Source organism: Amphibalanus amphitrite, unplaced genomic scaffold (assembly GCF_019059575.1).
Source record: "Amphibalanus amphitrite isolate SeventyFive unplaced genomic scaffold, NRLGWU_Aamphi_draft 000008F_arrow, whole genome shotgun sequence".
NCBI lineage: Eukaryota > Metazoa > Arthropoda > Thecostraca > Balanomorpha > Balanidae > Amphibalanus > Amphibalanus amphitrite.
In genome coordinates this window covers 1,475,069-1,502,709 of record NW_024881504.1, presented here as the reverse complement: position 1 = coordinate 1,502,709, position 27,641 = coordinate 1,475,069, and the positions used below count along the sequence as shown (strand labels likewise).

The 27,641-nt window shown below is 48.7% G+C and overlaps 1 protein-coding gene across 1 annotated transcript in view; it reads left to right on the top strand.

Moving 5' to 3' along the window:
* Window positions 1-27,641, top strand: part of LOC122379543 (serine/threonine-protein kinase/endoribonuclease IRE1-like) — a 343,804-nt gene that overhangs the window by 124,433 nt on the left and 191,730 nt on the right. The window contains exons 6-8 of the mRNA XM_043361827.1: window positions 875-1,056; window positions 1,538-1,659; window positions 14,824-14,965. Coding sequence (XP_043217762.1) covers window positions 875-1,056; window positions 1,538-1,659; window positions 14,824-14,965 — 446 coding nt within the window. The remainder of the gene's footprint in view (window positions 1-874; window positions 1,057-1,537; window positions 1,660-14,823; window positions 14,966-27,641) is intronic.

Below are 27,641 nucleotides of genomic sequence, written 5' to 3'. Positions count from 1 at the left end.
ATAAATTATAGGTCGAGGTCAGGTCAAGGTCAGGTCAAGTGAGGTCACATTTTGAAGTTGGTTGTTAGGGCCTAAAAAGGTGTCTATCAGATGCAGTTTTTCACGGCGAATCGAAGGGTGCTATTTTTGTTTTCGTACGAGATCTATAACTTCCGAAAAACTTATTTTTCAAAATTTGTGTGTGTCGTGACGTCATAAAATCTTGAATAACTCCCACATTTTTGAACCGATTCTTCTAAAAATTGGTATGTAGGTGCACATAGACCACTTCTCTGACATATATTCCGGTTTTTTCGATATACTCAAAATTTTGGATTATATAATTATTTTCCCAAAAAAGTCAGTTTTTTGAAAAACATTGGGCCAAAATCCAAAATTTTTAAAAACTGAGATAGCCATTTGATAGACAAAGTTTTAAAATACGTATAACCTTTTTTGTTACGTCTTGTTTCCTTTAAAAATGAAGATGTTAGCGGCGTTTGTAATTTTGCCGTTTTTGAGGCGAAAATGGCGAACATGACGTCACTAAAACGTCAATTTCTCCCACGGATTTCGCTCAAATTTTCAGGGAACGTGTCAAATTGATGTAAGAAAAGGTACTGAAAGTTTGGCGGTGCGCACGCCGCCGTTTTTGAGATATTGCAAAAATTCGCGAGGGGGGTAAAATTTACCCCCCAGCCCCGCGCGGGTTAAGCGTAACATGTGTGGATCACATGGGACAAAGAGTGTTGTGTTGCAGTGTGTCCCATTTGGTAGATTTTTACTGCCGTTTATGCCTTAGTAGACCGGCCGCTACTGGATAGCTAAGTTACTAACTGGGCCTTTTGTGTCACAAATTATTGCCCAAAACAAACTCAGCACGTTTCTTCTTCAGTTCATAGGGACATCAAGCCATCGAACATTTTGCTGGTTAAGAACAAGAGAGGTGAAACCGTGGCTAAACTCGCCGACTTTGGCGTATCCAAGGACCTGACAACGAGCAAATGGACAATGTCTGGTACCGTCGGCACTCAGGGATGGATGGCTCCGGAGGTGATTGCGGGCGAGCAGGAAACTGTAAGTACCCATACACTGAGAGAGAAAATTATCAGGGGTATACCAGCCCTCGACACTTACAAGGGTAGGGTTTGACCAGGTCGATGCCAGGGGTCAGACTAAAAGTGACCCTCTGGTACCACTTTAGTTTCTACTAGTAAAAGTTACCATCCCCACCTGGTAAAAGCTGACACTAAGGGGTTACCAGGGGTCGCGCTCTCAGTGTAATACCCGTTAATCATGGCTCACTGCTATACTCTCGTCGTTGCTTGAGAACGAATTCAACGTAAACGCAGGTAGCCTGTGATTTCAGTGGTAGCTATTTTCGCGTCTAATGTCGACTACCTGTCCAGAAATGAATATGACCATGGTTGGAGAGGCAATTCTTAGTCAATGCATAATATGAGGATTCCTTGGCCAATATCATGGGGTGCATGGAATACGGCTAATATTTTTCTGGGTTTTATCCATCCAGCCATTTATTAGAATGTTTGCTTTTCAGCCTGGTGCGGCGGACGTGTTTTCCCTCGGCTTGGTCTTCTTCTACGTCCTCTCCAAAGGAAGACATCCATTTTTCAAAACTGCACGACACATGAAGATGAACATTCGAGATGCAGAGGCATGGTAAGTTACTGCAATGTTAACCCGAGACTACTTCGGGGGGAGGGGCAAGGGGCCCCGCGTGTTTTTTCACAGCTAACTCAAAAGTGGCCGTAAATTTCGACTCGCCGCTTTCAGTACCTCTTCGGACATCTATTTCACATAACTACCGAAAAAATAGGTCCTAGTTCATATCAGGTCATTAGTTACTTACCCGGCAAGCGGAGGCCTCCCGGCCACCTTCCGCGCGGTGGGGGAGGGGGATTTTGGCCCCACCCCGTATCTCCGAAACTACTGGACGGATCCGCAAAATTCGAACGACTTCCAAAGCCCTGTCAAATTTGTCGAGGGAAATCCAATTTCATTGACCTCGGGGTCACCGATGACGTCACAGGTCAGGTCAAAGATAACATATTTTGCCGTTCACGGGTCTTCTAGGGAATGCGCGTAAAACGCATTTTATCGAAAATCAGTGATAGGTCGTCAGTTGCCTAGTACATATCTTGCTATTTAACCCTCGCCCGCACATTGGGGGGGGGGGATGGTTGCCACCCCCCCCCCCCCAGGTAGTTTTCTGCTCTGCACTCAACATTTTTAGAGCTATAAGGCTGATGTTTCGTATAGCTGCTCCTCTATCCTTTCTTGATGTCCACTCAAAATTTCAAGTTTCTGTGGTATTTGGTTTCGGAGATATGACCTCCTGGTTTATCAGGTCATGTTATGACCCAAATGACCAATTCTCAACATCTTGCGTTGGCTATGGGCCTTGTGAGCTTTTGACACCTTGATTTCGACCTTTTTTGCCAGTCTTACCTCCCACCTATCATGGAACATGTTGTTCGACGATGTACAGGTGTCAAGGTCAGGGTCAAGGTCAACCTAGGTCATCTAAAATAATTGCGTTTTAGGCAAGCAGAATTTACTTTTCGTTAATTTTTTTGACTGCATTTTTGGTAAAAGCTTCTCAGATCATTATTTTCATGTAATATGGATACATAAACAATTGGTGCACACATCAGTATACACACAGACACACACAGACATACAAAGACATATCATTGACCTTGACCTAACTTGACCTGAAATGACCTCAGCAGCAAAAACCTGGTCGGGTAGTGTGACAAAGAGGTTCTAGCTGGCTTGGCACCAGAGAACGGCATCGTCATCGGTATATGATAAGCAGCGCACTTGATAACCAGCGGTGACCCAAAACAGCAACATTTTTTAGTTTGACCTGACCTGGAAGGTCAATGACTGATAGTGGTGTCATTTTCCCAAAAATGTCTGACCGATACCGACCGAAACCGAAATTTGGGAAAAATTTCCGACCGCATACCGACCGATAACATCCCAAGCCAAAATTTGACCGAAATTTGACCGAAATTATATTTGCTATTACTTTACCCAAAAATTAAGTTATTTGGTAAATTATGATGGAAAGTAATGGGAAATGGCATTTCAGTCCAAGTTCAGTCAATTCTTAGCCACTGCAAAATACATTTTGTGGTAGAAGTTACATTGCTAAGTGTAGGGGTAACACATGGACCTCAGCTTTTCACAGATTTGGTTAATTAGAATTGTCAAGTATCTACTGTGGTCTATGTAAGGAAGAATACTCATTCATGTTGCAAAAGCACGATCAATTAGTAAGTCTAATGGTTGGTAATAGGTATGTTCATGACAGCATTCCCTAGGAGAAAAGGCAGAATCAAAATACCACAAAGCACATCGACACTGCTTGGAAACTGGCCTTGAGTCTTGAGATGTGGTCTGAGATACTCTACAAAGAATTTGACACTGAAAATCCAGCTGACAAGGCAGGTATTAGGTAGCCCTGCCTAGGTTGCCACCATCACATCCACGCACTGAACTCTACATATAATGAACTGAACATCCACGCATCCACGGTTTAAAGAAAACTTATCGCAATTCGCAATCCAACCGACGACGCCCCCACTCCACAAAACTCACTTGAGTATATACCAAGGTATATACGGCCCAACAACCCCTTCACACGCTGCGCCACAAACGTAGCGTCTTTTTTCGCACTCGAATTGTAGCCAAATGAAGTAATGCTGCTGCCATACTTTCAATAAACAGGGAAAAAGTTTCTTTCTGTGTTGCCACCTGGTGGATAGAATAGGAACTAGCAAAATGTTACAATTTTCCAAGGCAGGGTATGCAGGATTTAAGCTGACCTGCTCCAAAATCAGTATGAGCTCGGATCTGGACGTTTCCTATCAAAATACACTAGTTTTGATTTACCCTGCCTAAAAAGTCAGGGTAAATTAAAATCAATTGAAAATCGGGCATAGGCTGCCATAAAGTCAGCGTATGCTCGAAAATCAAACGCAAGTCGCAAATGCATGTTATTTCCTACAATCGCGTCAATCGTTCGCACATCAATGTAAGCGGTTGATGCGATAGAAAGAGAGAAAGAGTATGTAGAAAGAGTGTGGCTGTAGAAAGAGTGTGTCTCAGCCTTAAGACTTGGTTGAAGGACAGGTTGTTCAACAGCTCTAAGCTAACCCCCCACTCCCATGTAAACTGCTTACCAGCTTCGCCTGGAAGTCGCTCTTCGGTTGCTCATGCGAGCAATTACGAATTAACTCCACATGTAACGGAAGTTGGCACAGATTCAGCACAGATTCAGCACAGCACAGATTCGGTAGGGGGAAAATCATGCTCGGTGGGGGGAAACCTTTATGACCCGTTTTCCCCTAGAAATGACGTCACAAACGGGTTAAAAACCACACCAATCGAAAGCTCTGGTTAACCCAGACACAGCCCTGCAGGAAAATTTCACTTTTTCCCCATAGGAAAGTTTTTACGGGAAAATCAAAATTTTTGGTCAATGGGGGGTCCCCCCGATTTCGTTCAAATTCGGCACACAGGCGCCCCACCACCAGACGAGAAACTTTCCCCAAAACGGTCCCCGTTGCATTGACGTTTAAGGCCCGTAAAGCCCCCTAGACTCGTAAAATATCCGTAAAATCGCCTTTGTACGGACAAAAAAGTGGTGCTATGGTAAAAATGGGTATCAATCGAAAGCTCTCGTTTACCCAGACAGAGCCCTGCAGGAAAATTTCACTTTTTCCCTATAGGAAAATTTTTTACGGGAAAATCAAAATTTTGGGTCAGCGGCGGCCGGCGCTAGCCGTTACGCGCCGCCTGAATTGTAGACTGTGCCGGGGCGGGACGGTTCCGGCTTTACATCGCGCTCCTTACCGTTGATTATATTCGATTCGCGTCAAATTTTGTGAGAAGACAAAAAAATGTACAGGCAATCTTATGGTCAAAGAATTTTGAAAATGGGCCGGTAACAACTTGAGTTATGAGTGTGTAAACACAAAACTTTGATTGCCGCCTTTCCCGCGTCGGCCGATCCCGCTTCAGCCGGCGACATTTTACGCTTAGCAGGCTACCCACTGCCATATTTATTGTTGGATTAACTAGAAATTCACCATACTCGTATATACTCACAAATGTCTATTCTTTCGTATATTGAAAGAAAAAAGAAAATCGGCCGATAACTTGTTGAGTTATCGGCGTGTAAACGCAAAAAGTCACTCATATTGCAGATTTGACCATATTTGACCTTATTTGACCTTGAAGATATTGACCTAGGGTCATGAAATTCACACACAACAGAGTTCCCCAGGGCCCCCACCTACGCTCCAATTCCGTCTTTCTAGCTCCAGTGGGAGCTGAGATCTTAGGGGGGGGGGCGCCATCCGCCCCCCCCTTCCACTGGGCGTAGTACTCGCAACCCTTCCACTGCGCGTGTTAAAACACTAAAATAAATAGGTATATGATATGAAGATATGAAAAAGACATTTGGTGCAAATTTGGTCAAGTTTGATGCATTCGCCAGATCAAATGTCATGAAAACGATTATAAAAAATCGTTATATCGTTATATCGTTATATCGTTATAAAAATCGTTATATCGTTATATTTTTAGTTTATCTCCCTTCAATCGATGCATGAGCCTATAGCTCTAGAACTGCTCCTAAAACTACTTTTAGCATTCCCAAGATGCAATATTTCTTTATTGAATACTTGTGGAATTACATGCTGGAAGTCGATCTCAAGACGTCCTACTGGCGGTTGGGATTCGTCTGGGGATTAAGTTTTAAATTCCGGACGGGGAATTTCAACAGTTTTACTTTTCCCCAATCAAACTGTTCTTGAAAATGGGTCGGGGATAACGCACCCTTCCCCGTACGGGGAGTCTGATCTTTTACCAGACCGAACCCCAACAGTGGGGTTTGATTGGGGAATGCTGCTCTTTCCCCGTACGGGGATCGGTATGATTTCCCCATGTCTTTTGAACATATTACCGATACAGTCGGGGAATGGATGGGGAACACGGACCGTCCCCCGATCCAATATGGGAATTATACGTTCTCCCCAAGCTTTCCCCAACACTGCCCCCGCACTTTCCCGGGGAAAGTTTGGGGAAAAGTTTCCCCAACCGAATTGCTGGCTGGGAGTCTTAACCCGCGCCCCGTAGGGCTACCGGCGGACCCTACCACCCGTAGGGAGGGGCCGTTTCGGCCCCCCCCCTAAGATCTTGGAAATTTACCGGCCGATTTTCAAAATTCAAACGGTGTTTGATAGCCCCACCCGGGAACTACCTTGTGATCAAATTTCATTGACCTAGGTCAAACCGATGACGTCACAGATCAGGTCAAAGGTAAGTTTTTCACTGTTCACAGGCATTTCAAGAAATGTGATGTGAAATCGAGTAAATTGGTAATTTATTGAAAACCATCGATGGTACATTGTTCGCCAACACATACTTTGGTATCTGAGGTCACTAATACCAGGTCAGGTCACAGCGAGGTCAGGTCACCGGGGGTCACAATATGAAAGTGTCGTGTGATACATGTTTTATGGTCAATTTTACATGACAAATGCGATTATGTGGGTTAGGCAGCCTTTGGGGCCAGCCTAGGTCACGTTTTGGTGAAGGTCAGGTCAAGGTCAGGTCAAATTAGGTCAAATTTCAAAGTTGATATTTTTGCATAAATTGGGCATCGATTCGATGCAGCTCGTCACGGGGAGTCTAATGGTGGTCTTTGTTTTGCTCTACAAGGTCTAGAATTGCCAAAAATTGAGTTTGAAAATTTGACGTCATCATTTTTGAACAGTTTTTTCGCTATAACTTGTCAAAAAAACAAGGTATCGATCTGAAATTTGGTATGTAGATCGAAGATGGTAGGTACTATCACATATATTCCGGTTTTTTTCGAAACTCAAAAAACTTTTTGGATTTTTTGGCTAGTATATCCAAAAAATGCTTTTTTGATTTTTGGGGGTCAAAACTCAAAAATTTCAAAAATCCGAGATAGCAGTTTTGTAGCCCTGTCAATTCTACACCTCTTATGTTCTGATCATTTTTCTGTATCTTCAAAGCTGTACGCCTGACAGGTCTTCTCGCGAAGGTCTTTTTTCGGTCGAAAATGACAACATGACGTCATTCTGACGTCATTTGTGGCCAACCTATCGTAGTCGTTGGAAAATTTTTTGTCACAATGTGTGAAATTGATGCTCGGAGGGGTCCTGAAAGTTTGGTGGCGATATCTCCAGCCGTTTACGAGATATCGACCGAAAAGGACAGGGAGGGGCCGTTTCGGCTTCCCTACGGGGCGCGGGTTTTAACCCTCGTCCGTATGGAGGTCGAACGAACCCCCTCGGTTTTTCGCAAATAACTCACGTAAAAAGCGGCCGATCGCAACGAAACTTTTAGTACCCTCGATTTAATCAATTTTACACGTACCCTGACAATTGCATGACCCTGACCCCAATGACCTTTGACCTGTGACATGCTTTTCGAGACCATGCTTGGCCGGAATCGCGATTCGGCGTATGTCGGCTCGCATTAGCCGCGCGTTAGCAGTCTTTTCGTGGTTTCAAACGTTCAAACATGAGATATGATGTTGCGCTCCCATGCATTAGGTTGGGTGTCAAGGTCACCGGAATGTCAGGTCAGGTCATTGACCTTTGATGACCTCGGTTCACTTTTTCGAGTTTTACATGTTTCTAGGCTAGTTTTTGGAGCTGAATTCGAATTTAGTAACCGTTTGAACATTTACGAAGTAGTTTTGGTGCCTTCGTAACATATTACGAAGCTGTCAGAGGCGGTTGCCACCTGCTACGAATATCGGGCAAACCCCTTACTGGTTGACCTGACCTGACCTGACCCGACCTACCCTAAATGCGTAAATGCATCATCTATGATCCTAACTGACATGATATTCGTTATCAGCACCCCGAGAAAAAAAAACATAGCAGCCACGTTTTACGACGTTCTAACAGGTCCCGATTTTCCCGACTTTTGGGTCATTGACCTGACCTGGAAGGTTAACCGATGACCTAGGACCCTAAAATTGGGTATCATCGGCTTCCTCTCGTCACGGGCAACACGCTCGTTTTTTTCCGCGAAGCTCTAGCTCGATCAGGGGGAAACGGCAAGGGGGGTCGTACCAACCCCTCTTATACGTCCGTGGCTGGAAAAACACCAGTACTGGCGAGGGTTAATAATGGTCGAAATGCTTAACCCGCGCCGGGCCGGTGCTCTGAGATTCCGCGCCGGGCCGGGGGGTGTCTGAACACCCCCCCCCCCCTTCTAACTCGGCTCCTGGGCCACGTAGCGACACGCGGTAAGCGGCAATCGAAAGAACGTCCAAAATAAGGACGAAAACACTTCGGTCATTTTTTGGGTCAGGTCAAAGGTCAGGTCACCAGAGGTCACCAAAGGTCAAATGTTCACTATTTCAACATTTTGGAAACTGCCAACGGCTATCTCGGGAACCGATAGAGCTACAGCGCCGCGGAAAAGCGCATTCGATAGCTCTTTTACAGACCTTTCTGAATAATGTTCTCAGATTTGACCTCAGGTCAACGGTTTAGCCTCCAGAGGGCAAAAACTCCAAAAATAGCCGTTTTTACGAAAAACTTTTTTTTTGGCAATAACTTTTGACTCAAAAGAGCCATGACATTACTTTTGCCACCATCGTGTTCCTCTCGTCGAGACGCGTCGAATGAACTATAATTTGACCTTGAAAGGTCAACTTGAAAATTTGACCTCAGGTCAAGGTCATGACCTGACCGGAAAAGGTCATGTTGCATATCAGTCGATCCGCAACGTCGAGCCGAACACATCTAAGGCGTTTTCAGCGCTCTAGCACGTCTCTATCAGAAGTTATTAGCGAAAAACTGTTAGATTCTGTTCGTGACCTGAGATGACCTCGGGGACATAACGAGGGGTCACAGTTGCCATTTTCCGGTTCAGTGTGTCCATTTTATCTACATCTCGATGTTTGAGAGTGTCTAGAATAGCGTTCGTGCAAAACAGGCGCTTTTCAATTTTCTCCCATTGACTTATAATGGAGAGGTCGCAAAATTGACCTGACCTTAGGTCACCGATATCAAAATTCCGAGATATACATTTTATAGATAATGTTGCTCTAATCAATCGCTGAAAGTTTCAAGGCAATCGATCAATCGGTGTAGCTATGACGAGCATTCTTATTTTTTCTGAGGTGAGGTCACTTGGCGTGACCTGGTGACCTGACCTAAGGCGACCTGGGTCTGAAATTTTTACAACATGTGCGGAAAAGATGCACAAACAGGTGTGCCAAAAACGGCGGCGCTCCGCGCCGCCGTTTTTGAGATATCTGCGAAAAACCGCAGGGGGGGTGTTCAAACACCCCCCCCCCCGGCCCGGCGCGGGTTAATGTCGCATATCATTTGACTCGGCTGTTCAAGAGGAACAGAATTATACTATTTATACTTCCTGGGGGCATCACACAACGACCTCAAGGAGTTCATCCCTCGTCGGGCGGACTTGGAGCCGGTTCCTGATTCAAGTGGTCCAGTCGAACGCGGTGAGGCGGTAGGTGTCGACACGATGAGTGACTATGACAACGAGCACGACGTTCTACTCGAGGTGCCGCTAGTGCATTTATTCGGGAGAGCTGGCCCGTGTCACAGTGATGAGGGTGTCGCTCAGAGCGGAGTGTTGCCGCCAGTGCCATACGTGACCAGATCAGGACGAGTGTCGCGACCGCCTGAAAGGTTTCAGGCGGGACTATAAATGTGGTGGAGGCGGTGATAGCTGTGATTGTGTACATATTTGTAATGTAAATAGCGTGTCGTAAGTGTCGTATTGTTCAATGTATGATTGTTTCCATGAGGGGGAAGGGTGTTACGGGCGGCTGTGACCGCCCGTTGTGGCGTGCCTGGCGCCGCCCGTGGCGCCTCCCCGACTGGCCGCGCCTGGCGCCGCCCCTGTCGCGTGGCCCTGGGGCGGGGTCAGCGGCTGGCCCTGGCTGGGCGGGCGGCGACCCGGGAGAGGCGGACAGACGGTGGTGACGAGCGGTTGGCTCTATTATTCTTGTTTTGGCCTCTACCGATAATACAGTGAAGTATCGAGTCTGAGTGTGATCGGCTCCCGCGACAGTTCTAAGTTGGCGCGGACCCCCGTCGGTGCGCGGTATCTGACCTGTGACATCATCGCTGACCCGGAGGTCAATGAAATTGAAGTTCACCCGACAAATTTGACAGAGCTTTCGAACACCGTTTGATTTTTGCGGATCCGTTCAATATTTTCGGAGATACGAGGGTGGGCACAAAATAGCCCCCCCCCCCCACCACCACCACCACGTCAGGCCTTACCAGGGCGCAGATTAACGCGAGTGTACTGGAAGTTTCGTTGCGATCGGCCAATTTTTACTCGAGTTATTCGCCAAAACCGAGGGTGTCGGTACGCTCGACCCCCCCCCCCCCATTAGGTTACAGGGATACGGGGGAGTTTCGGAGAGGGGGAAGTTTTCTTAATTTTCTATTTCAATTTAACCCTCGCCCGCACATGGGGGGGGGGGGTTGCCACCCCCCCCCCAGGTAGTCTTTCTGCTCTGCACTCAACATTTTTAGAGCTAGAAGACTGATTTTTCGTATAGCTGCTCCTCTATCCTTTTTGATGTCCACTGAAAATTTCAAGTTTCTGTTATTTTTTGGTTTCGGAGATATGACCTTGTTTTTCAGGTCATGTCATGACCCAAATGGCCAATTCTCAACATCTTGCGTTTGCCATGGGCCTTGTGAGCTTTTGACACCCTGATTTCGGCATTTTTGCCAGTCTTACCTCCCACCTATCATGGAACATGTTGTTCGACGATGTACAGGGGTCAAGGTCACGGTCAAGGTCAACCTAGGTCATCTAAGATAATTGCGTTTTAGGCAAGCTGAATTTACTTTTTGTAAAGTTTTTTGACTGCATTTTTGGTAAAATCTTCTCAGATCATGATTTCATGTAATATGGACCCAAAAACAATCGGTGCACACATCAGTATACACACAGACACACACAGACATACAAACACATATAATTGACCTTGACCTAACTTGACCTGAAATGACCTCAGCAGCAAAATTCTGGTCGGGTAGTGTGACAAAGAGGTTCTAGCTGGCTTGGCACCAGAAAACAGCATCGTCATCGGTATTTGATAAGCAGCGCACTTGATATCCAACGGTGACCCAAAACAGCAACATTTTTTAGTTTGACCTGACCTGGAAGGTCAATGACTGACCTGAGAAGGTAAAACTGGGTATCATTGGATTCGTTTCTTCCCAAAGAATCTTTTTGGTCCTACCGCTGAGCTCTATCTCCAACAGGAACGAAATGGCGCGGGGGGTGGCAACCACCCCCCCCCCCCTTGTGCGTTCTAGGATGGGAAAATGGCACGTAGCGTTGTCAGCGTGGCCACGGACTTTTTTGGTATGTTCTGGCGTTACCCTTTTTCCATTGAAAAAACGTACAAAATTGAAGTTTAGTTGAACCCAAATAAAACTGGCGCAATGTGTACCGCCACCTTCAGCCTCAAAACGTTCCTTGTTTCAAGCTCTATCAATATCAGTCGGCTAATCGTGCATTTCTTAAAAACTGAGGTGGTACCTGGGGGGTAGAAGCACCCAAAGTCGGATCTCTTTAGCATTGGGTTGGTGGTGAAATTCTATGATTTGGGACTTTGCTGGCTTCCTCGTCTTACATTATATCAGTGGGTACGCCACCTTCAAGCTATACTGATAGAGCTATCAATTCTAAAACTACTGGTGCTTGTTTCGGCATCATTCGACAAATACCCAACTGGTACCTTGGGGGTAAAAAAACTTCCGACTGGAAATGAGAGGAAGATCATGGTTCAAATCTCATCGGCGACGGAGTTTTTGCGTGTTCGGGTATTAACCCGCGCCCCACTGGGGTCTTTTTATAACGCGCCCTACTGGGGGGGGGGCTATTTATAGCCCCCTCCTAACTCCGAAACTACTGGGCCGATTGTCAAAATTCAAACGGCGTCTGATAGCCCTGGAAAAACTGTCGAGCGAAACCTAATTTTATTGACCTCGAGGTCACCGATGACGTCACAGGTCAGGTCAAAGTAAAAATTATCGACATTTTGGCTTGTTAACTATTTGGGCTCTGGCCGCCGGCTCAAAAGTCGGATCAGGCTCATTTTTGGTTTACACACTAATGAAGACATGCCTAAGATACCCTGAGGGTACCAAACTTGTTCTTTGAATTTTTCAGGTCACGGCCAGGTCATCCTAGGTCACGGAAATATTATATTTAATCGGTCACGTGACACATGTTTTATGGTCCATTTAGGCCATAGATTTCGAAATCAGTGTCTTCTATGTCATATCAGGCCATTTTCAGCTGAAAAAAGCTGAGGTCAAATCATTTTCAGGTCAAAAAAGGTCAAATTTTGAAGATAAAATTTTTCAACAAAAAAGTAACTATCAGATGCAGTTTGAGCTCAGGGACACGATCGTGCTATTTATTTTGGTGTACGATGTCAAAAACGTACCGAAAAATTGATTTGAAAATTTGATAATGACGGATATTTTTACTATATAGCGTATAACTTGGCTATTTTTAAAGATATCGGTCCAGAACTTCGTAGAGTAGGTCACCTGTATGTGATCTATCACATATTTTCCGGTTTTTTTTCGAAAAAAAACAAAAACTTTTTTGAAAAAATATCAAAAATATAACTTTTTATAGTTTATATGTATAATTTTCGAAAATTTCAAAATTCTAAAAATCCGAGATAGTAGTTTGATAGCCCTGTTTATTCTGAGTCCTCTCATGCAAAGAACTTGGATCTATCTTTAAAACTGAGCTCTTGAGAGCGATTGCCGTAGTTCAATGTTTTGCATCAAAATCGGCCGAACATGACGTCACTCTGACGTCATTTCCAGCCGACCTATGGGAGCTAGAAAGTTTTCGTTTTGATACAAGGTGTCAAATTGATGCAGGCGAAGGTACTGAAAGTTTCGTGTTGATACGTCCAGCGGTTGAGAAGATATTCCAGAAAAACGAGAGGGGGGGCTATAAATAGCCCCCCCCCAGTGGGGCGCGGGTTAATATGACCGAACGCGTTTACCACCGATATCTTAACCCGCGCCCGGCTGGGGGTCCTGGATTTCCACGCCCTGCTGGGGGGGGGGGTGTTTGAACACCCCCCCTTGTAACTCGGCTCCTGGGCCACGTAGCGATACGCGGAAGGCGGCGTTCGAAAGAGCGTCAAAAATAATGACGAAATCACTTCGGTCAATTTTTTGGTCAGGTCAAAGGTCAGGTCACCAGAGGTCATTGAAGGCAAAATTTCGCCGATTTCCAGGTCGAATGTCGAAAATTTCCAAGAAGCCAACGCATAACTCGAGAACCAATAGAGCTACAGCGCCGCGGAAAAGCGCATTCGATAGCCCTACTAAAGCCCTTTCTGAGTAATTCTCTCAGATTTGACCTAACGTCAACGGTTTTGCCTGCAGGGGGCAAAAATTGCAAAAATAGCCGATTTTTTCGGAAACAGTTTTTCTGCAATAACTTTTGACCCAAGCCTTGTACGAGCTTACTTTTACCGGCATTGTGTTCCTCTCGTCAAGACGCATCGAATGAACTATAAGTTGACCTTGAAAGGTCAACTTGAAAATTTGACCTCAGGTCAAGGTCATGACCTGACCGGAAAGGGTCATGTTGCATATCAGTCGATCCGTATCGTCGTGCTGAACACATCTAAGGCGTTTTCATCGCTCTAGCATGCCTCTATCAAAAGTTATTTGCGAAAAACTGTTAGATACCATTCGTGACCTAAGATGACCTCAGGGCATAAACAAGGGTCACGGACGCCATTTTCATGTTCAGTGTGTCTAAGTCACTTGTAATTCGGTGTTTGGGAGTGTTTATAATGTCTTTTGTCCAAAAGAGGCGCATTTCAATTTTCTCCCATTGACTTATAATGGGGAGGTCGCAAAATTGACCTGACCTTAGGTCATCGATATCAAAATTCTGAGATATACATTTTGTACATGCTATTGCTCTTAGCAATCGATGAAAGTTTCAAAGCGATCGGTCACTCGGTGTAGCTATGACAGACATTGAAACTTTTTATGAGGTGAGGTCACTTCAAGTGACCTGGTGACCTGACCTTGAATGACCTTGGTCTGAAATTTTCACAACATGTGTAGAATTGATGTAAGATAAGGTGTACCAAAAACAGCGGCGCTCCGCGCCGCCGTTTTTGAGATATCCGCGAAAAACCACAAGGGGGGGTGTTCAAACACCCCCCCCCCCCAGCAGGGCGCGGGTTAAGAGCCAATGATCCCTACCAAGTCCCCCGCGAGGTGACATTCGATAGGACTCTCCAAGACCTTTCCAAGGCGTACTTAATTTAAAGATCAAAGAAGCAATGGCGCCCATAGTGCTGAAGGTGTCACAACGGTGGAAGGAAATCCTCAGAAAATATGACATTTGCGATGAATATTGGAAATATTGAAAGACAATATTGTAAAAAATGTTTTTAGGACTCTGTTGATGTTATTTCAACTCGATTGGTACCACTTTATTCGCCATTACGTCTTTTATTTTCATTGCCATCACTACATCCCCCAATTACGGAACGGCTGTGCGTGCGGCCCGGGTGTTCCGTTATTACGAAAGGCGCCCAGCCGGTGGCCGCGCTGACAACGCTACGATGTGCGGGCGAGGGTTAATCGAGAGTACCTACTAAAACTTCTATCGCGATCGACCACCTTTTGCGAGTTATGCGTAAAAAAGAGGGGATCTCGCTGTCCCCTTTTCAGCGCAAGGATTGAATTATTTCAATTACTTTTTCAGCCTAGAAGCTTTCCAAGAGGGTTCAGCAAAGACGCTGATCGCAGAAATGATACGGCTACTACCAAAAGATAGACCATCAAGCAAGTACGTGGCTAACCATCCGACCTTTTGGAACGAGGAGAAGAGGAACAACTTCATCCAGGTTAGACTTGTAGTCTCACTTCTGGGCTACTTTTTGGAATCACATTACCTGCAGCACGAACGTCAAACACAAAACAGTTCCTGCCTTTTCTTCGTGAACCGTTTGCACGCAATTGGTCTAAACAAAGATCAGATGAATCTTATGACGTCCTCATAGCCCTGCTGGGGAGTTGAACACCCCACTTCTATGGTTTTTTCGCAAATGTCTTAACTCTCGCTCCGCTGCATCGTAGGCGATCCGGCCGGTCTAGCTTCGCGAAACCTCAAAGACATTTTTCCCGAAAATTGGAAAACAACGCACATTAGCCGACAGTAAATTCATCAAAGATTACGATTAAAGCATTTGCATGGCTCAGAAGACGTTGTTTCGTGCCGTTAAAGACAGCGTTCCGTAGCACTTCATAAGGGAGATAATCACAGCCGAGTTTTAAGGCCACCGCACACTATCCATTCGGCCGGTTCATTCGGTCGTTACAGCGGCGATTTTCTCGCGCAAGTGTTTATATCGGCCGAATGACCCACACATCGACTGTGCACTCGGCCAATATTATGGAGGCATTCAGCCCAAACGATGTTTACGCGACGACCGAAAAAAAAATCTGACCGGTTGAACTTTTTCGCGCGTAGCAGTCATTTAGCGACCGAAAATCAGCAGCCGCCATATTGTTTTTAGACAACCTTGACAATTCTTGTTTACATTCCAATCAATTTTCGATTCCAATCAATTCAAAAGTTACTACGGCCTATGGGCTACCCGATGATGTGCTTTGATTTGGAATTCATTCAATCCCTCTACTCGAAAACTGCTGTGCAAGGGTATTTTCGACATAGCCCACAAATGACCTTAGGTCATCGCATGACCTTGCGAGGTCAAATGAGTGTTTGGAAAGTAAGATTAGATGCTGGCGAGTCGATTGATGCCATTTTTAGCGCTCTAGCTCTACTGGGTGGGCCACAATCTGCTGTGCAAATTTGGGCCACGTGACCTTTGCTGACCTCTGTAGGTCAAACGGCTGGGAGTGCCGCCGAATGACTTAGACTGTGGATTAGGCATGTCATGGCCTACATTGTGTGCGAGTTTCAGTTTGATCGGAGGTGTCCCGAATCTGGGCTGAATCCGGGCTGAATCTGGGCTGAATATGGGCTGTCTTAACGGTTATCCTGACAAACATATGTTAAAATCGCAGTGAAAGTCGACAAAAAAAGTTTTCGGCTCTAATGGGTTAAATATAAGTTAATAAATAAGTTATAAGCTGGATCTCTAGTCTCTGATCCCGCATCGTATCAGATATAATTATATTTCATGTCGATGTGCCTAAAAAATATGCGAATATTCGTGAAAAAAGAGTGCTGCTCCCGCTCCTACACATCCGGGCCAAACAGTGACCGGCCCAATGCCCATGCTTCTAGCAACCCGGGGCCGGTCGGCCGGCCGGCAGTCAGTCGCTGCCCGGGGCTGATTTCTGAGGGACTTGCAAAAATGTTTATTAATGAAATGTTTTACGTAATAAATTGGATGATTAGGTATATATACCGGCTCTGAGTCGCATTTGAGAGAAAAAAAACATGTTAGGTTATAGCGTAAAAATATTAATGTTTTGAAATTAAGCTGGTACCGAAATGATTGTTTTACCATGCATTGACAAACCAACTGCTCAAGCTTCAAACCAGCCGAAATAGGTATAACCCCGTGGGCCGTACTTTTTTGGGGGGGGGCCTTCGGCATGGGGGCCCAGTTCGAAGGTCGTGCCCCCCCATTCAAAAATCCTGTGTGCGCGCCTGCTCTAGGGAACCAACAGTTTGCATCGTACTAGCTTTAAATTATATCTATATTGTTCCCAGTACTTCCCTGAACACCGTGGTGAGTGTACATTTTTCTTTTTTTGCTTTACAAGCGTAAAAATCGTCTGGTTTTACACCACTTAGGCCGCGCCCCGTAGGGGGCCGAAACTGCCCTCCCCCTGTCCTTTTCCGTCGATATCTCCTAAACGGCTAGAGATATCGCCACCAAACTTTCAAGACCTCTCCGGGCATCAATTTTACACATTATGACCAAATAATTTTCCAGAGGCTATGATACGTTGGCCACAAATGACGTCAAAATGACGTCATGTTCTGCCATTTTCGACCGAAAAAAGACCTTCGCGAGAAGAACTGTCAGGCCTACAGCTTTGAAGATACAAAAAAATGATCCAGATGTAAAAGGTGTAGGATTGATAGGGCTACAAAACAGCTATCTCGGATTTTTTAAATTTAAAGGTTTTACCCCCAAAAATCAAAAAAGCATTTTCTTATATATTTGCCAAAAAATCCACAAAAAAAGAGTTTCAAAAAGCCGGAATATATGTGATAGTACCTACCGTCTTCTATCTACATACCAAATTTCAGATCAATGTCTTGTTTTTTGGCAAAGTTATAGCGAAAAAACTGTTCAAAAATGATGACGTCAAATTTTTGAACTCAATTTTTAGCGATTCTAGACCACGTACGGCAAAACAAAGACCACCATTGAACTCCCCGTGACGAGCTGCATCGATTCGATACCCATTTTATGCAAAAATATTAACTTTGAAATTTGACCTAATTTGACCTGACCTTGACCTGACCTTGACCTGACCTTGACCTGACCTTGACCAAAACGTGATCTAACCTGGCTCCAAAGGCTGCCTGACCCATATAATCGCATTTGTCATGTAAAATGGACCATAAAACATGTATCACACGACACTTTCATATTGTGACCCCCCCGTGACCTGACCTCTGTGACCTGACCTGGTATCAGTGACCTCAAATAGCAAAATATGTGTTTGAAGAACATTTCCCCATCGATGATTTTCAATGAAATGCATTTTACTCGATTTTACAACGTATTTCTTGAAGTGCCTGTAAACGGTGAAAATTGGACCTTTGCCCTGACCTGTGACGTCATCGGTTTGACCTAGGTCAATAAAATTGGGTCACAAGGTAGTTCCCCGTTGGGGCTATCCAACGCCGTTTACCGCTTGTCGCTATGTTGCGTGGTTCTCGAGATCTTAGGGGGGTCCAAAATGCCCCCCCCCCCCCCAACCGGGCGCGTTGCTCGGCAGAGCCCAACGGGGCGCGGGTTAATATTGCGTATTTGTCTCCAATCCTTCTTTGGTCCATTTCGCCGCTTATCCAAGGCCATCTATAGAAGGTACAGTCACTCCCCCGCCGACCAATCAGAGACTGATCCTGAGTGACGTCACCCCTGATGCTCGCAAGGGGTACTCCATTCCTTTGCAACGTAAAAATGACTAACTTCATTTGAAGATTATTGATGGCACTCTACACATACCACTCAGCCGTTGACTTCAATGGAAAGCCCAACTAATTTTCCAGCGACAAAAAAGAGCAGCAATATGCTAAGAAATGGCCGGTTTTGAAGATATAGACGATTTAAAAACCCTCTGCAGCGGCAGGAAAGCAAGGTAAAAACGCATCGAGCTTATATTTTTACAATGGATAATTCATTTTTCAGTAAATTTTTAGATATGGTATAGATTTGAGCTACAACTTCATTACAATATTTTCATTACATGAAACTTTATTTCAAAATAATATTTTCAAAAATGGCTGCTGTTGGCCAGTAGTTGACGAACTGCTAAGCAATGGATGATTTCGAAGAGGTACATAGCCTTCAAAAACCCTCAGTACTAACAGCGAACTGATGCTTAAAAGGGTTTATTCATTTACTGTGATCTTTTTATGCATTGCGTATTTTATTATCTGTCAATAAGGGCTTCGATTTGCTATCGATGCCGAGAACCAAATTACATTATTTTGGGCTGCCAGGGGTTAAGGCAACCGCTAACGAGTTGTTGCCAGTAGTTGTGGCGCACCGCGCCATTAATTGTCCTGAGGCCCCCTTATGATGTCATCAAATATGGAGTGACATGGGCCTGCGCTTATCTCAGCAACGTTTAGCCTCATTTATAAATGGAACGGCCGAGGCGACATCTGAGATCCGTCCTCTCCTTACTTTTCAGCCCTGTGCTTCTCGTGTTCGCGGCTAGCTTTGCCCATTGAGTTCGTCCCCAGGGACATGTCACTCCACTTTTGAGCACATCGTAAAGAGACCTAAGGACATTAATAGGCGTGTGAATTGCGCCACAATCGCTGTCTCATTCCTGAGCAGTTTTGGTGATACTCTGGACTAGTGTTGGACTAGTGTTGCCCTTCGTTAGCGGTTGCCTTAACCCCTGGCAGCCCAAAATAATGTAATTTGTTTCTCGGCATCGATAGCAAATCGAAGCCCTTATTGACAGATAATAAAATACGCAATGCATAAAAAGATCAAAGTAAATGAATAAACCCTTTTAAGCATCAGTACGCTGTTAGTACTGAGGGTTTTTGAAGGCTATGTACCTCTTCGAAATCATCCATTGCTTAGCAGTTCGGCGTCTTTTTGTCGCCAGAACGTGTTTGCCTTAAGTGTCCTCTGCCGTTGATTAATATAATGGAAAGGTCACGCCACTGACCTGACCTTAGGTCACGGATATAAAAAATTTGAGATATACAAATTGTAGGCGCCCATAACATCATGCAATCCACCAAGTTTAAAGCCTTTCTGACAAACACTGCAGGCTGGACATGATTGCAAACTTTTTAAGCTTGGTCAGTTAGCTTGACCTGGTGACCTGACCTGACATGACCTGGGGTCAAAAATTTTACACCTTGTCCAAAATTGATGTACCAAAAGCTACCCCAAGCGGCGCGGCGCTACGCGCCGCGGTTTTTTATTTACACGCAAAAAACGCGACAGGGTGGTAACATATGCCCCCCCCGCACTGGGGCGAAGGTTAAAAGCAGAGGATACCAGCCTTCATGGTACCATAAACCAATCGGCCTGGCTGTCGGATGGGCGGCGGTCAGAGGTCGGCGGGAGGTGGTGTCTGAGTCAGTACTGGAAACTAACTGACGCACCGTCCGGCGGGAGACCCTGACCTCGGCTCGTCGTCGTCGTCGTCGTTGTTCCCTCCAGCCCCCTAGGGGGCGTAGCCGATGAGGCTCAATTGGGCGCGGTAGCCGGCGGCCAAGGCCGCCACCGCGCCGTCGTCCCTTGCCATAGACGCTTCCAGGTGAATATTACCCAGGCGCCGCAGGCGGCGTCCCGCCAGCGCCGGGCATCGGAGCAGGACGTGTCGTGGAGTGTCCGCCTCCTCGCGGCAGACGCGGCATCGTGCAGCAGGGCAGCCCATGTCATTGCACTGCGGGCAGTCGGCCTCGGGACGGCGGCCGATGCGGTGCAGGTACTGCGCCGAGCCGCTCCAGTGTCCTGCTCGGAGCTGGTGAATATCAACCGCGACGGCACGGTCGGCCTCCAGGACGGGGCCGGGACGGCGGTCGGCCCATATCGCCCGGTACCAGCCGTCCGGCCAGCTCCGCTGCCAGGCGCGCGCAGCGTCTCGTGCAACGGCCTTGCATATCGTGCCACCGTCGATCGGAGTGTCATGTTGGGGTAGGGCGCTGGCCTCGCGGGCGAGGGCGTCCGCTCGCTCATTACCGGGGAGCCCGCAGTGTGCAGGGACCCACTGCATGGTTACTGGCTGGCCCCCCTCGGTGAGCGCGGCCAGCAGCCTCCATATATCTGCGGCCAGCGGAGTCCTCTGGGCCGCCGGGCCGCTCCGCAGGAGGGCCAACGCCGCCATCGAGTCGGTACAGACGACAGTCGGAAGGGAGGTGTCACGGCCATCCATGTTCAGGAGCTCCTCCAGCGCCGCTCTCAGGGCGAATAGCTCCGCGCGGGTGCTGGAGCAGAGGGCGCCTGCCGCGACACGCACCTCCCTGATGTCGCCGTTCGGGGAAATGATGGTGGCTCCTCCTCCTCCATTCAGCACCCCATCCGCAGCGGAGCCGTCTGACCATAACCAGGTCGCCTCGGCCGGAAGCTCCGCCAGACGGCTCTCCGCTGCCTCTCGTCTTGTGTCCGGGTGGCAGTCGCGGCGTCCCCCGGGACCCACCTCCAGGACGATGGTCACACCGGGGACATCGCGCCACGGCGGCCCGGCGGTTGCTAGCCGCGCTTCAAAGGTCAGCGGCGCGCCGCCGCGGCAGACCCGTGCTAGGGCCTCACGACCGCGGTCCCTCCATCCGGTCGTCGTCTTGAGGCGGCGCGGCGGGGTCGACTCCGCCAGGGCTCGGAGAGGGTCGCTCTCTGGCAGGGACATCGCCAGGCCCAGTAGCCTGGCTGCCACCACCGAGCGGCGCGTGCATGCGGCGGGCATGCCCGCCTCCGACAGCAGGGCGAAGGCGGGTGTTGAGGCGGGGCAGCCGGTTATCACCCGGGCCGCCGCCCGCAGCTCCCTGTCGACCAGCTCCAGGTGTGAAGCGGAGGCCGCAGGCATCCACGCCCCCGCCGCGTACTCTAAGGCCCCCCTGATGTACCCGTTGGCCACCGACCTCAATTGGCGTTCACCCAGTCCCCAGCTCCTCCCGGTCATGCGTCGCAGCTGGGCGACACGGGGGCGGACCTTCTTGCGCAGCTCGGCACAGTGGGCGCCGAAGTGAAGGAGGCGGTCAAAGGTCACGCCCAGGAGTCTGAGGGAGGGGCCGGCAGTCACCACGGCGCCAGACACCTTGATGCTCAAGCTCGACGCGTCGCGGGCCCATTGGGATAGGACGAGGGCCTGTGTTTTCTCGCCGGCGACCCGCATCTTCCATCTTGATGCCCAGCTGGCGATGATGTCCGCAGCTCGCTGGGCTCGGCGGCCGGCCTCTTCGATGGAGGCGCCGCTGCTGAGCGTCGCCGTGTCGTCGGCATACATGAAGATGTCTGTGCCTGGCACGGTCTTGAGCGCCGTGATCAGGTCGGCCGACCACAGCGTGTAAAGCGTTGGGGCCAGAACACTGCCTTGCGGGAGTCCGGCCCGGAACGGGCGCTCGCCTCCTCGGGCGCCGTTGACCTCGACCGCAGCTCTCCTGTCCCGGAGGAACGCCCATATCCATGCGGACATGCACTTGGGCACCCCCAGGCGGAGGAGCTTGAGGCGGAGCATCTTGTGATCGATGACATCATACGCCCGTGAGAAGTCGAAGGCGAGGAGTACAAACTTTTCCGCGGTCTTGCCCTCTTCCGGTCGTCCTCTCGGTTTCGGCTTGTTCCAGCCATCTTGGACCCGCTGCACCAGTCTTGCCAGGTTCTCTTCAGCCGATCTGCCTCGTCGGAAGCCGACCTGCTCGGGCGGCACGAGCCCATCGCGCTCTACCAGATGGTTGAGGCGGGCGGCGATTAGGCGCTCGGCCAGCTTCGCCAGGTGGCTAGTGAGCGCAATCGGCCTATGGCTGGCGATCATCTTTGGGTCCTTCCCAGCTTTGGGAACTGGGATGATGGTCGCCCGGCGCCACGCAGACGGTACCTGGCCTGTGGACCAGGACAGGTTCAGCAGTCGGAGGAGAGTGGTCTTGGCACCCGGGCCCAGGTGGCGCAGGTGCTCGGCGCAGATGTCGTCTGGGCCCGGCGCCTTCCCACACTTCATGTTGCGTAGCTGCGTGTCCAGTTCCTGAGGCGTAAACAAGGAACAGGCCTCGGTACGGGCATCGGAGCAGACGCAGGGCTCGGCGCGGAGCCTTGTCAGCTCGGACTTCGTCTTGCGGTCTTGGAGCTTGTTCCGGACCTGTCGGCTGACACTGGCGTACTGTTTGGCGAACGCCGCGGCCTTGGTCCGGTCCTCCACGGCGCGACGTCCGTGGTCCCCGAGCGCTTGGCCGGGCGGAGCTTGTTCCGCCCCCTCCATCTTCCGGAGAATCTTGTGAACTCTGCCGATGTTGGCAGGCCGGTTCAGCTCCTCGGTCGCGAAGTTCCTGAAAGAGCGCGCCTTCGCCTCCTCCTCGATCTTCGCTGCGCGGCGTTTCGCCTCCACCCAGCGGTCTCTGGCATCTGTCGATCCGGGAGCGGCGTCCAGTGCTGCCCTCGCGCTACGGCGGTCGCGCACAGCCTCCTCCAGTTCAGGGTCCATGGCCCAGGGCTTGGGGTCGGATCTGGCCCCGCGGGGGACATGCAGCACGCTGCACTTCAGCAGCGCGGCAGTGAAGAGCTCGTTGAGTCGCTCTGCCGTGACGTCCTCCGGGAGCCCCGCGAGAGTTGACTCGCAGTCGTCCTCGTAGCCAGTCCAGTTTGCCTTGTGAAAGGCCCAGCGCGTCTTGCGTATCCGTCTTGGGCGGTGACCGCTCATCGTGACGGTGGTGACCATCGGCAGGTGGTCACTGCCGATGTCCGTGCCCACCGCCCACGTGCAGCGGCGGGCCAGGTCACGGTGGCAGAAGACGGCGTCTGGAGTGCTGGGTTGTCCCCTGTAGCTGGTCCTGGTGTGGGAGCCGTCGTTGAGGGTGGTGACACCGGTTTGTGTCATCCAGTCCGCCAGACGGCGCCCCGTCTCGTCCTCCTCCATGCAGTGCCGATCCCAGGCCGGGTGGTGGGCATTCCAGTCCCCCAACAGTAGGGAGTCTGGGTTGGTGGGGAGGGCCGACGGGTCGAAGTAGTCGGACCTCTGGTCTTCTTCGCCAGGTCGGATTGGCGGCCGGTAGAAATTGTGGATGTCCAGGGTTGGCGCAGGACTGCTGCTCTTCAGGGCAGAGTTACTGAGGTACAGGCGGATGCCGCACCACTCGGTAGTCGTGTCCGCCATGGCCAGGGGGGCGGTCTCCAGCTTGTCAAAGTTGAGACCCTTGCGGACGTAGATCGCTACGTCGCCCCCCTTGGCCGGGCCTGAGTTCCTCCGCCCCCGTGCCCTTCGGCGGACGGCCGCCGTCTGGAACCCCGGGATCTCGGTGAGAGATGAGGCGCTGAACTGTGCCTCTTGAACCGCGATGACGTCGATTTTCGACTCCGATAGCCAGCCTTGGAGCTCTGTCAACTTGCGACGTAGTCCCTCGGCGTTCCAGCAGGCGATCTGCAGGCGGCTTCGAGTCTTGAGGTTGGCGCGGTATCGGCGGTTCTTGGCTCTTCTGCTTCGACCCCGGGAGCTCCTTCCGGCGGACGCCGCCGCACCCCCGCCGCCGGCACTAGCGGCGGGGGGCGCCGACTCACTCATTCAGCGCAGGCCGGCGCCGCTGCAGACAGCCTCCAGGCGGCATGCCCTCGCGCGGCACCGGCCCGCTGAGCGTGCACCAAGTGTGCGGGTCGACGTGCAGATGGTGTAGGGACGACGGCGCGGTGGAGCGTCGGCCGCCGGCGCCCGGCCCCGAGAGGGCGGGCTGGGACCCGATTGGCTTCCCCCGCCGCTCTCCACGGCGGGGGCGGGGACGAGCCCCACGGAGTCCACCACGTGAAGGTGGGTCCCTCCAGACTGACCTCGGCTCGGCCTATCACGTGACGGCACACTCGTTTCACATACGCGGGCACCCACACCGGTGGCCGCGCGGAGCGGCCGCGCGAGCCGTGCTCAAAATACCGGTGCACCCACCATAGCGCCGAGAGAAGCCGCAATCGCCGGACGGAGAGCGTTACATAACCGCAACACAGACAGGGGGCCGCTAGTATCCACAGTTATATGGCAGCAACATGGTTAATGAGGGCTTGCAGGCGACGCCAGCCGTCCCTTGACGGGTGGACGCCATCCCTACCCCTGAAAAAAACAGCGTCCATGGGAGCTCACGCATTGCGATGGGAACGTCTGCCGGGCAAATGGGATAGGCAACGACTACCAAGTGTTACAAACAGGTTAGCTCAGTGGCACAGAAGTGTAGTGGTGCTATTGTTTCTATTTGGAAATTGAATTTACCTCGGGAGACAACCAAAATGTTGATTCAGGCGCTGGTGTTCCCCACACTCATGTACTCTCTTCCTGTTTGGGCCCCCAAATCAAAGACTCTCAGGAAACGGATCGATAAGGTGTTAAATTTCGCAGTCAGAACCGTCACAGGGCTCCGTAAATTTGACCGCGTCACGGAAGCGCGATTGGAGCTAGGCTGGCCTACGTTCGATGCGATGGTCGATCTGCGCGATGTGCAGCGAATCTATCATGTAATGCGGCAGAGGGACGCATCCCGGCAGCTGAGGGCACTCGTTGAGACTCGGTCACAGGTATCGCTGAGACCGACGCGCTCTACCGCTGATGATACTATGCTACAAATCCCTAGGTGTCGTCTGCAGTGCACAAAAATGTCGTTCCCTCACCGAGCCATTGCGACTTGGAACCGCCTGCCACCGGAGGTGAGGCAGTCGAGGGCGGCCAAGTTCAAGCGAAGCATACGCAGTTGTTTGGCGTCCAAATGATCCCGATAGGTATGTCAGTGTGGCTGTGTGACCTCTTACAATGATCTGCTTGCTTCATATTTTAACTTACTATGATTGTGCTTGACGCTGGAGTGTAAGTGCCTGTGTGGTTTCTCCAAAGATAAGCAATACATACATACATACATACAACCACCGAAACCCAGACTGAGCTTGGACTGAACCGAGATACCTATAAGAAACAGGTAGGTCGGATGTTTTGAGTAAAGCTGGTGACGCTACTGACATTTCTTATATGAATAATTTCACCTATAAGGAAAATATTCTGCAAACAAAAATTTGTATTTTATTAGGAAAACACATAATCTTTCAATTTCATCATGAAACGAATATAATTTAATTAAAAAACTTGAAATCCTTTGAGTTGAGACTCGGTCACAGGTATCGCTGAGACCGACGCGCTCTACCGCTGATGATACTATGCTACAAATCCCTAGGTGTCGTCTGCAGTGCACAAAAATGTCGTTCCCTCACCGAGCCATTGCGACTTGGAACCGCCTGCCACCGGAGGTGAGGCAGTCGAGGGCGGCCAAGTTCAAGCGAAGCATACGCAGTTGTTTGGCGTCCAAATGATCCCGATAGGTATGTCAGTGTGGCTGTGTGACCTCTTACAATGATCTGCTTGCTTCATATTTTAACTTACTATGATTGTGCTTGACGCTGGAGTGTAAGTGCCTGTGTGGTTTCTCCAAAGATAAGCAATACATACATACATACATACAACCACCGAAACCCAGACTGAGCTTGGACTGAACCGAGATACCTATAAGAAACAGGTAGGTCGGATGTTTTGAGTAAAGCTGGTGACGCTACTGACATTTCTTATATGAATAATTTCACCCTTGGACGGCACCGTCCCGGCCTGGCCAGGCGGGTCGCCGATGGTGACCACAACAATGTTTCATGCCGGTGTTTTTATGCGAATTATGTAAATAAAACTGTGGGAAAAAAAAAAAAAAAAAAGGTTGCCTATGAATGTTTTTAATGGGACGAACAGTTTCTATGAATATGGTCAGAATACAATTCTTTGTATCCAGAAAAAAAAAAAAAAAAAAAAAAAAAAATAATTTCACCTATAAGGAAAATATTCTGCAAACAAAAATTTGTATTTTATTAGGAAAACACATAATCTTTCAATTTCATCATGAAACGAATATAATTTAATTAAAAAACTTGAAATCCTTTGAGTGTTTGTCCCAATCCATAATATGCCTTTCGTCACGTGACTGCCACGATACACTTTTTGTTTCGCAATGATATGACTTAACCCGCGCGGGGCTGGGGGGGGGGGTAAATTTTACCCCCCCTCGCGAATTTTTGCGATATCTCAAAAACGGCGGCGCGCAGCGCCGCCAAACTTTCAGTACCTTTTCTTACATCAATTTGACACGTTCCCTGAAAATTTGAGCGAAATCCGTCGGAAAATTTTTGAGAAATTGACGTTTTAGTGACGTCATGTTCGCCATTTTCGCCTCAAAAACGGCAAAAGTTCAAACGGCGCTAACATCTTCATTTTTAAAGGAATCAAGACGTAACAAAAAAGGTTATGCGTAATTTTACTTTGTCTATCAACTGGTTATCTCGGTTTTTTGAAAAGTTTGGATTTTGGCCTAAATTTTTTCAAAAAACTGATTTTTTTGGGAAAATCATTATAAAATCCAAAATTTTGAGTCTATCGAAAAAACCGGAATATATGTCAGAGAAGTGGTCTATGTGCACCTACATACCAAATTTTAGAAGAATCAGTTCATAAATGTGGGAGTTATTCAAAATTATATGACGTCACGACACACAAATTTTGTGAAAAATGACTTTTTTGGAAGTTTTAGACCTCGTACGGAAACAAAAATAGCACCATTCGATTCGCCGTGCAAAACTGCATCAGATAGACACCTTTTTAGGCCTTAACAACCAACTTCAAAATTTGACCTCACTTGACCTGACCTTGACCTGACCTCGACCTGAAATTCATCCAGAGGTGGTCCATATCACTTATTGAGTGTGCCTATTGAATTCTATGAGTAAAATGACCCATAAAACATGTGTCGCACATGCCCTTTTCTATATTTTGTTTTTTGGTGACCTGACCTGACCTGACCTGACCTTGACCTTGACCTCTGAATGTTATTGTATGCAACGAATATTGTCTTGGTAGCCTAAGAACACGTTTTGGGCGATCAGTCTCAGTCCATGACTCCATTCTTCGGCAACTACGGTGCAAGGCCGATACTGTAGAAACTTGCAATTTGTACCCTTGACCTGACCTTGACCTTGACCTCAAACTTTAAATTAAGTACATGTTTTTAGTAGTTCGTGATGAGAGCTTTCGATTGACGTTTGAATTTTCCAAATCGGACCATTAGTTCGGGAGATAACAGGGGGGTAAAATTTACCCCCCCCCCCAGCCCCGCGCGTTCGGCTGGAG